The sequence below is a fragment of the Frieseomelitta varia genome, unplaced genomic scaffold (genome assembly GCF_011392965.1).
Source record: "Frieseomelitta varia isolate USP_RPSP 00005682 unplaced genomic scaffold, Fvar_1.2 scaffold_252, whole genome shotgun sequence".
NCBI classification, from domain to species: Eukaryota; Metazoa; Arthropoda; class Insecta; order Hymenoptera; family Apidae; genus Frieseomelitta; species Frieseomelitta varia.
The window spans coordinates 267,284-278,550 of NW_025109982.1; the positions used below are offsets into that span (position 1 = coordinate 267,284).

Sequence of the window (11,267 nt, forward strand, 5' to 3'; positions counted from 1 at the left end):
AAAAAAAAAAAAAAAAAAAAAAAAAGATAATGGTAATCGTCAATGGTAATAGTGTAGCATTCCACTATTCCGTTTTTCTAATAGACGGAAACGTCGTTGACGCGTGACGTCATACCAGACTTTAATCAGAATAATATTCATGCGACGGATAACGTAATAAATGACACGTCTTACGATCTTCGTAATCTTTTCAAGCTCGAGATCTCGAGGTGACCAACATACAAGAGATGGAGCAGAGAATTAATAGGATAAAATTGGAAGAGGAAATGGCACCAACCATCAAAAGAGAGTGCTGTCAAAGAGATGAACACGGTATCGTTTAAGTTAATTGGAGCCAAACGGCGAAATAGAATTCTCGTGAAACTTTTTGGAAATGAAGTAAAAACATTGGTTTCCTCTGTTTATTTCTTCGTACGCGATAATGGAAATTGTTTCAGTTTTAATGGTCGTGTTCAAGTCTTTCCATTTGATTCGGACGTTTATTTAATTTTACTTGGATTAGATCATAGACGCTTGCTAGATAAATTGCAAATTGTATATACTATTCTCTCTGAATTACAGAATCAAATTTTTAGAGAACTGTTTAAAGTTAAATTAATCAATCTCCAGAAAATCAACGAGATTGATACCAGAGATTGACCCAAAGCTTTTGCTAGCTTTCTGAAGAATGTTGATTACTTCGTAGGATCGTAGAGGATTCTTGTTTTTAGAAAATAAACATGATCTTGATCTTTAGGGATTAAACATTCAGTGACAGAAATTATTTTTAACCGTTAGACGTGTCTTATAATATCACGAGGTTTTTATGTTTTTCATTCTACGATCAACCGAATGATCTCATGTTCACCGATAATCAAGATTGAACAATGCAATCGCTAGAAGATAACACTCCGATTAACGCGTTTATCTGTATGGACAATATTTGCCGCAGTTATGGTTGATTTATCCGTTATAATTTCTTCTTTATACACGCCAAGATTTACAAAGGCAATAATATTACAACGTCGTAGTAATAATCATATCTACATTAGCGACGTAGTTTCTTTCAACGTTATGCAAATTTTGTTAACTTGAACCAAGTATAATCTGAAGGATTATTTTGCTCTGATTGTCGGGATTGAACCGGTTTTTTTTATACGTGCATCACCGACAAGAAACTTGAAATCCTTTCCTTAATTTATATATATTAAATTGCTAATAATTCTACGTATTAGAAACTGAGGATCTTTCTGCCAAAAGGAATCCCGTACTCCATTTTTAGTCGAAAGTGTTTCTGTAAATTCATGATACATGATAATAATCAATCTAAGATTGTACTTACTACTGAGAGAGAAGACTTCTGATGGCGATACACCGATCATTCGAAGGAACTCGTCAACCGAATTAATTTTCTTCACTATTTGCGATGACCGCGACCGCTGAAAGTAATAAGGGCATTTTTTTTTTTTTCTAAAAAAAGACGTAATTCGTGGAAAAGTTTTGACGTTTTCGTTATCAGATTGTCTTTCTTTCCGTTATCGCGATTAGTAAATACTGTAACTGATAGTGATAAAATGGTGAAACGCCAATGAAATTGATTAAAAAGCTCCGTTACACAATAATTTATCAATTAGCAGTTAATTAATCATCAAGTTGTAAGTATTTTTTCACAATTTTACAATATTACATCACACAGGATAGTCAAAAGCTTGAGATACATTTCGTTTCGTTTCATTGTCAAACTTGTTGATATACTGTGAAAAAATTTATTAACAGATTAATAATTCGTAACTTGTTATCTTGGAAAATACGAGAAAAAAGATTGTCGTTGTTGCATTCTTGGCGAACACACGATCGTTACGTGGAAACAGTTTTAGTGACAAAGGACATGCTAATCAGGCATTTTTCAGTTAATTTTACCTTACAGAAATTCCCAATGTTTTTCCTATGCATATCAAGGAAATATTGAAACGAGACAACTGTCATATACCTGTGTATCGTGTATTATTGTTCTAAACAATGCGCCAAGATCTTTCGTTTGGGGTATATGACATCGAAAAATAGTTGTTGCGTTATCGTTCGACTTTTTTTTGAGTCAGTCAGTTAAATGAAAATTGATTGAAGAAAATGCACGAATGCAGGAATCTCGATGTCATAATCGGGGTATTCCCGCTAGTAGCTTATCGATGAGTCATCGAATGCGATTATAGGCGCTCCTGTAATCTAATTATAAAATGATTTGAGGTCAGTCATCCGGGAAATGACAAAAAAGAGATTGGTCCTTCGTCGTAGATGCAAAAATTTAGAAATGTTTTTGTGTTTCGCCACTGACTTGTGATGAACCTGGTTTCTCAACCACCCGCTTGCCTTCTCGTCTGAAAACAGGTTTCGAACCCATTTAGAAGAATCTTACTTTTTGGTGTTAACGTACTGTTTCGGCAGACACGATTTCTTCTTCTTCTTCTTCTTTTTTTTTTTTTAATAAACGTTTCAGAGGTGGATTTGTCATGTGTTGTTTGGTTACTGCAGTTGTCCCACTTGCGTCGATAAATTCGTGTCGATCTGGCGTGTCAGCTGAAGTACGTGGATATTTCCTCAGGTGCGGTGGGTATCGGTAACTGTACGGCAAACACTTTAATAAACAGATTACGCACGTCCCGATTAGCATAGCTAAGAAGTCGAAGACATTGTACTTTCCAAGAACTGCTGTCTCTTGGCGCCTTGCAGGAATTTCACGGCGACTTTTAAAGGTCGTCTGTTACGCTTGGCGTCAAGGTCGGTCGTATAACCCTATTGCAGCAGTGAAATAGTACTCTCCCTGTAGTATAGGATGATCGCGTCGTGGCCAAGCAAATGTGCTATTATCTTGGCGAAATAATTATTTATCGCCATCTTGTGCGCAGGTAGTAGATTTCACCTTGCAACGTTCGCGGCGTGCAGCTGTTTTTTAAATCGTAACCTAAATTTCTCTTTGCTTTTGCGGGCCACGAATTAGTCAGCGATAGAGAGACGCAAACATAAGATTCTCTTAAATCAATTTCGTTTCGTATGTTGTGTACGAATTTTACAATTTGCCACGGTCACTTTGATGAAAATCAGCGGTGTGTCGCAAGATAATCGGCTAGGTATTCGCACGGACGTCAAGTGACGTGTAATCGATTATCTATACACATCGAATGGCGATCACTGTGACGGGAATCGTAAGCGCGCCGTGCACCACCGAGGTTTTTTACTTTTCAATCTCGGTCTGCTCGCCTGCTTGATACCTGCTTCTCGCGTAATATCCTTGACATTAGTGTTAGACGGCCTTCAGATCTTTATGGGAAAAGCAATCGCGCTCCCGTTTGCAAGGATGTCGTAATATTTAAGGAACTGCTAACGTCTTTCATTTCGACTGTTGCCTACGTTAACGAGCGTGCGATGGAGATAATGGAAAATAGGGTACGGCACGCTGACAAAACCGAAGCGAATGACCAACTTCCGCACAATTTACCTTAGAATACAAGTATCGTTTTTTTTTTTTCGTATTACACGTACCTCACGATTTTTTATGATAAATGCGTTTCGTTGACTGACAAAGTTTACATATTCACAAAGTTTAACAGCGTAACGTAACGTTGATGAATCGACTGACCTACATAATGTATTAAACGTACACCGATAAAAAATACCCAGCTAAGGCCGTACCAAGCTAAGACTGGTACCTTCTTTTTTTTTTTTTTGCGCACGAAACAATCGAATTAATTTTTAAACATCACCGCACGTCTGCCACGTACGCTCTTTACAATGCTCCGCGGGATAACATAATTGCGCTATTTATCAGAGTGAAAACGTGGGAGTGTTGCAACGCGCGACTCGTGAACAGACACTCGCGTTCCGCTCGTTAAATACCAAATAACGAGTAAACGCTTTCGAATCCATTCGATAAAACGTGCGACGGATTATTTATTTACCAGTAATGCGGCGTTGTGTGCTGCTGCCGGCTCGACTGGAGGACTTAACGCTCTCGGACTGATTTGGTCAGGGAATACAATGTCGTCCTTCTGGGACGTCACCAATCCACAGAAAATCACGAGAACGAGTGTTCTGCATGTGACGAGACGCGACATTTTTCTTGTCTTTGGAGTCAAGTTTTAGTCAATATTTTTGATCTTCGAACCATATAAAATCGTAACGCGCTCGGTTCTTTGCAAACTTGATACGTTCTCGATACGCCGATAAATAAATAGTTTTAAACGCCGACAGTTACGAGGAACAATAATCTCACGTGTTTACGTGACGCTCGGTCTCGCTGGCATTGCACTTAAAACCGCCGTTCCCGATGCACGAGGAAAACGCGAGGAAGTCGCACCTGAGCAGGTTCGTGTGCCCGCGCTGCGATCGACTGCCGAAGCGAGTACGCCTCTCGCGTATTTCTGGCCACACACACGCAAACGACGCACCGCGCGTCGCGTTCACGTACGAATCATAGAGCGCACGACTTCGCTATAACATCGTAAGTAATGCTATCACTTCCGATACGCGCAAACTACCGATCATTGTCGCGATGACATTTCACGAACGTGGGGCGTTATCTCGTCGGGGAGACGAAATGATTTTTCTGAACATTCGTTACATTGTAATGAGTCACTGAGTCGTAACGTGACAGCTCTGACACCTTGAACGCGTGTTCGCGATGCGTTGATAGCCGTGCACGTTGCTCGCTAAAATTTTCAGCGATTATTACCGGGGCTAACTTGCAACGTGGGCGATGAATTTGCATGCGTGACGAAACTATCCCGAGATTGCCCTCCATATCGCAAGCATCCAAGATGCTAATTTATTTAAACAGAAGGACAATGTGCAGATGATGGATGTGCAAAGTCATCAGACTCGATGCGTGTTCAGTTTATTTTGATTTTAATTCTTCTTGTGAGCATTTTTCTCGTTGCCGAGATTTCAAGTGAGTTCCGTTACGAGAAGAACGATTTTATTGTCGAGGTTGCAAGCCAAGGGAGCGCAGCCATTTTACTCTTAGTAGAGTAACAAATTGCTCGATAAATTTCTAAAGATTCTCGCGTGCGATGCACTTCCTGATCGCGGTGTGTTTGAAAGTAAATATAATTGGATTGTTGATTAACACGCAACGATTGGTTAAAAAAAAGAAAAAGTGGACTTTATCATCGATATATATCGTTATTTATTTTACATCTTTACATCAAATGGAAAATAAGTTGGAAAAGATACGCCGTTGATTAATTTCTCACGCATCCAAAAAGATTCCAGTTACATAGTTGCTTGGAGATACGCTGTTTATCTAGATTTTACTGCAACAAAACGAAGATAATCCGCAATTGCAACAGATTTCAAAAAAGATTTTACAATCTCTGAAATTCTGAGTAACTGAACAATTTACCGTTTTAGGTCGCAAGCGATATGATTTTCCTACAGCCTAGGTTACGAACGTATCTGTATCCCGGTGGACATTCTTTTGTACCAGTATTTTTCCTTTTTGGGAAAGTAAGAGGTCTTGATTCACTTGTAACGATGAAAACGCACAGCAAAACGGCGAAGATAATGAGACGTAACGGTGACATCGCGTTCACACAGATTACAAACTATGAATCGATATGACTTTCTTAGATCGTTTTGCTTTTTAGCAAGCTATCGTCGAACCAAAAGTCGGACACTAGCGGAATGCAAATACACATAAAATACATTGCTTTTATTCCAATTCCCCTTCTACCTTTCATTTTGTTCGCACTAATTTGCGGTTACCATTCGTATCCGGATTACGCACATTGCGGTTTCTATTTGATAATTACGCACGGTCGTTTCAGGTTAATTATTACCAACAGACAAATTTTTTAGACATAGTTGTGTTACAAGTTTCATCAATAAATTTATTTGATACTTTGTTTAACAGGAGGAATCGTGAATTATTACAATACTAAAGTCATTCGTAATAGATTGTTTTTTTACTGATGTTAAACACATATTGCAATAATTAGTTGTAATAATTTTTGTAATAATTGTTTAATAATTGTAATAATTAGTTGTAATAATTAGTTGTAATAATTGTTTTTTACTGATGTTAAACACATATTGCAATAATTAATTGTAATTTTTTGTAATTTACAACTAATTAATAGTAGCAAATTACAAAAAAGTATTACAGTTCGTAGTATTTTGTAAATTAATTGCATACAGGAAATTGAAATTCGCATCAAAGACTCCTTTATCTTGTACAGATTACTTATCTCTGTACGTTAAGTTAGATTCCATTATGTTTTACCGACGATGAATGATTTATGATTGCAGATTAGCGATTTAATCACAAATCATAATCGAGGCTTATTGCAGAATAAAATAAAAATATTGTTCGATTCACTTTCCACTTTCACGTTCGACGAAAATTTTGATCGCATTACGAACAGACGATAAAGCGATTCCCTATCTTTGATAATCACGCGTAAATTGATAATTTCAATTTTTCGAGATCGAGTGTGTATTTATATCGTATCGATATTCTTTTACTTGATTCGTGTTGTATTTTTAGCTTAATCCACAGTTGTTTTTTGAGTTTCCCTCTAGAATCGCTATTTCACTCATACGATAATCACCATCCACGTTCCACGCACTTCTTTACCGACGTTGCGCTCAGAGAAGAATTCTATGGCGATTTCAGTGAAACGACTCGAGAATTCTTTGTCGCATCACGTAGAAATGATTAAGACCTCGATATCGATTGGTGGGAACGATTTCTTATTACAAATGGCATCTGAAATCAATTCGAGCAGAAATTAAGAGTTTATCGCTGCTGCTGTGGTGTTCGTAATTCTAAGTATAGTCGATGGTCGTTCGTTACATGACTTCATAGAAAACTCTCTAATCTCTATCTTTGTGGAAGATTAGTTAACCGAATGATCATCTCTCCGTCTTTATCTCACAAAGTACGTACGTCGAATAAAATTTTTACTCACTTAAAAGATAGCTCTGCAACGATTCCCGATTCTCACTCTGTCCGGTGGACAATTGACCGGGACATTGATGAAGGATCCTTTGTGAATGTTGTTGGTTTGATTGTTGTCGGTTTGGAACGGCACGAACTTCTTTTGTTCCTTCGGTGGCGTTGAATTCCCGACGATCACGTGGAAGGATAGAAACAAGACGAACGCCATCGCCAGTACGATCCATGCGAGTCTCATGGTTGCAGAACGATGCGAGATTCGACTTTGGTTTCTAGTTTGATCGAATCTATCTCTGAACGGTTGGAGTTACGCCGCGATCTCGAACGATTGTTGGAACGGATAAGCGGTAGAAATCGACAAGAGCAGAGTTCCGAAAGCAAAGTTGCTCGCGCAACGCAATTGAGCGCGACCAATGACACACTCGTGCGAAAATTTTTATGATCTTTTCACTGGCGTGGCGAGACGTGCTCTATCATCGTCGAGTTTACACTACACTACAACATTCGCATTCCGCCTGTTTACACTACGTCGAATTGTATATATTAACAATGCGATCGCGTTAACTCGTCGTTACCATCTCGTCAGGCGTACAAACGTCACGCTGTAAATCGGAAAACTCGTCGTCGAGAAGCGTTGTCTCTCGGAGCGTCGTGTGAGAAGATGGTGTTATCAGTACGGCGAGTATCGATGGTAATAATAAACCGTGTTATCGTGCGCGATACTCAAGATTATTAGCTTCTGGGACCAGGGACAGGGCATCGTTTCGAATGGTACCTCTTGATCTCTCCGGGAGGGAAGATAATTCGGCCCCGGCGCGATAAGTCTCCTCACCGTTTATCTCCAAACCTTCCTGCATTTGCCACGTCGATCCACTTTTTCTCCCGCCGCGCAAATCTTCTTTCGCCGGGGAACCATTATTATGCTACTCTCCGCCTTTACGCCGCCGTCCGTGGAATTCTCATCGTTTCCTCCTCGCGTGTAGTCTGAGGCAGGAATTGATCGATCGTTCGAGTTTATCAGAGTCTGAATGGATGTGACGATATTTTCAACGGACCAACCGCTGACAAGAAGAAGCTGAACGAGAAACAGGGCGAGCACCGCGTCCCAATAGCGCATCGTCTTACGATCAAATTCGTAGCCGTGCGACTTTCACTCTCTATTCCCAACGAAATTCACTTTTTATTGGTAACACTCGTGAGCGGGAACTGGCAACAGAGTCTCTCCGTCGCCAACGAACGATTATCACCGACAGAATCGAACGGCCCGGCATTCGTTTTATTATTAACGCGCCTCGGTTTGCCACTAAGCGCCAACTCGCTCGGCGCCAGCGTTTCGTTTTCATTCACTCGCGATAACCTTTGGTGACATTTTTCAGAATTCCGATTGAGCGCCAAGACCGACCGGTTTTTTTATTTTCAAGTACGCGGCGCGCGCGCATTCCTTGCTCAACGATCATCGTTTCATTCATGTCGAGTGTGACATTTTTCTATCTATGAAATGGTGAAATCCATGAAATTTTCCATCCGCACAGTGTTACGTAACACCACGGTACAAAACACAGTCGTGTTGTATCAGATATATCGTGTTATTTACCGGTTTTTTTTTCGCCAAATTGCGAGAACTTATTCTAGGGGCCAAGAAGAAAAAACTGTTATACGAAGATTGCGAATTAACGCTTTGTTACAGAGATGTGATCAAAAAATAGAAACTTAGTATTTTACCGGGTTTCAGTATTTCAGTCATTCCTTCTCTTTGCACGAGCCAGTTTCATAATTGGAAACGAGTGTTGATAAACACAGATCTATCCGATATCCTTGTAACTACGAAAACCATACGATAAATATTATAAATTTACCTATTTACTTTGAAACAAAAGATTTACTCGACCGAATTGACTTCATACGAAGATCTATTCTCAGTTGAAATGCAACAAGATACCGAGACACTGCACAGAGCAATAAATTCAGTTTTGCAGGTGGACATCATTTTGAAATGAGACTTTAAAAATAGTCAGTAACTATTTATTATTATTTGTTTATATCTCCTTAACAAAGCGTTAATTCGCAAACTTTCATATAAGAATTTCCTTTTTTTTCTTCTTCTTTTGGCCACTGGAATAAGCTCTCGCAGTTTGGCGGGAAAAATCCGGAACACCTTGTATATTTGATGTTTCAGAAATAAGAAACACAGCATTCAGCCGTGGCGATAACCTTTTTTGATGTTCCGATTTTCCCGAGCAATTTTCCCTCTTGCCCCCGGAAACAGTTTAAACCACTTCCTTCCCTCTACTAACCAGCCTCTCTTCACCGTGTTTTTTTTCTGTTATACCCGGTGATTTCGTTAAACAATCGGATCGATTCGTGGCGCCATCGCGCGTTTGCCGCGAAAGCAATAAAATGGTCGGCGCGTTCGTTGCGTCGCGCGAGACGATGACCGTGTCAATCGTAACGTCGTTACCATACAGACTGTATGTTATACAGATTCATATTTTACGATTATCGATCGATGATTCATTCACGTATCGCGAAAACGGAGTTACAATCACGGATCTCGGTAGTCGAGCCAGAGAGAATGACGCATCCGAAGTCACGATTGAAGCACGCAACTGACTTTGAACTTTTGTTGCAATCTGTATAATTTCCAGTCCACCGAATGTGAATACCGAGGCGCTTTGTTTCGACCGTCAACGAGTCACCGGTGGATTTTTTTATTATTTTTTCTTTTTTTCCTTTTTCTTGTGACTTTGACGAACGGATAAACGTACGAGTCACGTACGTGTGTCATTAGAATCGGCGACGCCAGTACGTAAATTGCTCGCGTTGCTCGCTGCTACCCTCCAGCGACGTGTACGACCGTTCCGTTCGTTTCGGAATGATAAATAGTTAACAGGGTAATTGCACGTTCGAATAATCGTGTTCACCAGCCGGTTCCGTTTGTTCGGAAACGTTTCAAGAAATGAGAGAGGAGGAACGGAGGGAAAAATTCAGTGAAATCGGAGCTGGAAGCAAACCGATTCCGATTATCGCGGGGACGGATCTCGAGCGGCGTTTGTTACGCCTCTCTCGTGATTCAGTGAAGGGTTGACTTTCCCCTGGAGGATATATGGCACGTACGATCGTTCAGCGTACGGAACATGTCGCGTCGATTTTTCAAACGTACGCGCGTCGGATTTTATCCGCGATTCGCCTCGCACGAGCGGGAATATCTGGGGCGTCGATGATCGATTTCTCAGACGTTGAATCGCGTCTATACCTTCGATAACGATCAGTTTACCCTCCTACGTTGCGAAATTTAGCGAAATTGCCATTTTAGCATTACGTTTCAGTGCCGTGGGCTGTTTAAAACACCAGTTAGTGTTGCATAGCGTCATGCGGCGCTTGATGTAACTGTATAGTAAGGTAAAAGTAAAAACTGCAGTTTATAGGTTCACGTGGTTTTGGTTTGATTGAAAAGAAAAGGAGAAGAAGCTTCGATAGCTTCGAAGCTTCGGCGCTATAATTGAACCAAAATTATTGTAAACAATTGAGCAGCGCGATCAGAAGCTGTGGTGCTATTTGACGCACGAATCTGAACAGCGCGATCGCATTGAGTGGCATTGAAACGATTAATTTCAACTTTCATCGCATTTGTGTCAACAATAATGAACAATTGTCTCTTGTCTTACATCTAAGTTTGATTTTATACCTACCTGTCTCATTAGCTAACTATATAACTATTTAACTATCTATCTATGCTTACATCTACCTCCTGTCTCAAACTTAGTTGTTTAATTATCCATTTCCTTTCACTCCTTTGTTCTCTCAACAACCTTATCATTTTACTTTGGCAGAAAGTTAATATTTGAAGACGATATATTTGCACGTACATTGAATCGTGCTTCTTACGTTTAGACCGTTAAACTTATCACGAGTCACAATCGATGTTATAGGTCAATGATGGCGAACCTATGACCCGCTGGTCAGACACTGACCCACTCGTTGATTTTTATAAACTTGTCATCATATATATAAAAGAATTTTAATTATCTTTCGAACCCCTCTTTTCAAAAAATGTTAAGAAAATTACTAGTGTTCGGTTAGAGGTTAAAAGTGAGAAATAAATGCATAATTGTGTTTTATGGAGGATTTATGACTTGGTTACGTATACATACAGGTATTTTAAGTCTTAAATGTTATATGAGTTACTTGTGTACAAAAAATTTTATATAGCGCTGACGATTAAACAGATGTAACAAACACTAAAAAACACACTAGATCCCATTCTCAGAATGGGTAGCTTTGCTAGTTTTTTATATAATAAAAGAGAGAACAGACAATAAAAAATATTAAGAAATAAAGT

At 39.6% G+C, this 11,267-nt stretch overlaps 1 protein-coding gene and 1 long non-coding RNA gene across 3 annotated transcripts in view; both read right to left on the reverse strand.

Annotated features, from left to right (window-relative positions):
• LOC122528556 (vascular endothelial growth factor A) overlaps positions 1-4,392 on the reverse strand; it is a 6,245-nt gene extending 1,853 nt beyond the window's left edge. Inside the window, exons 1-2 of one of the 2 annotated variants that reach the window (XM_043653823.1) lie at positions 3,933-4,387; positions 1,322-1,418 (exon numbers count right to left, since the gene is read on the reverse strand). In XM_043653823.1, the coding sequence (XP_043509758.1) occupies positions 1,322-1,418; positions 3,933-4,088 (253 nt within the window). In that variant the 5' untranslated portion in view covers positions 4,089-4,387. Of the gene's footprint in view, positions 1-1,321; positions 1,419-3,932 lie in introns of both variants that reach the window. The other variant, XM_043653824.1, reaches the window with a different exon arrangement.
• A 742-nt stretch (positions 4,393-5,134) lies between these two features.
• LOC122528557 lies at positions 5,135-5,979 on the reverse strand. The gene is made up of 2 exons (XR_006306600.1): positions 5,375-5,979; positions 5,135-5,285 (listed from the first exon to the last, which is right to left on the reverse strand). It is a non-coding gene; the product is annotated as an uncharacterized LOC122528557 (long non-coding RNA).
• Positions 5,980-11,267: the final 5,288 nt, after the last annotated feature.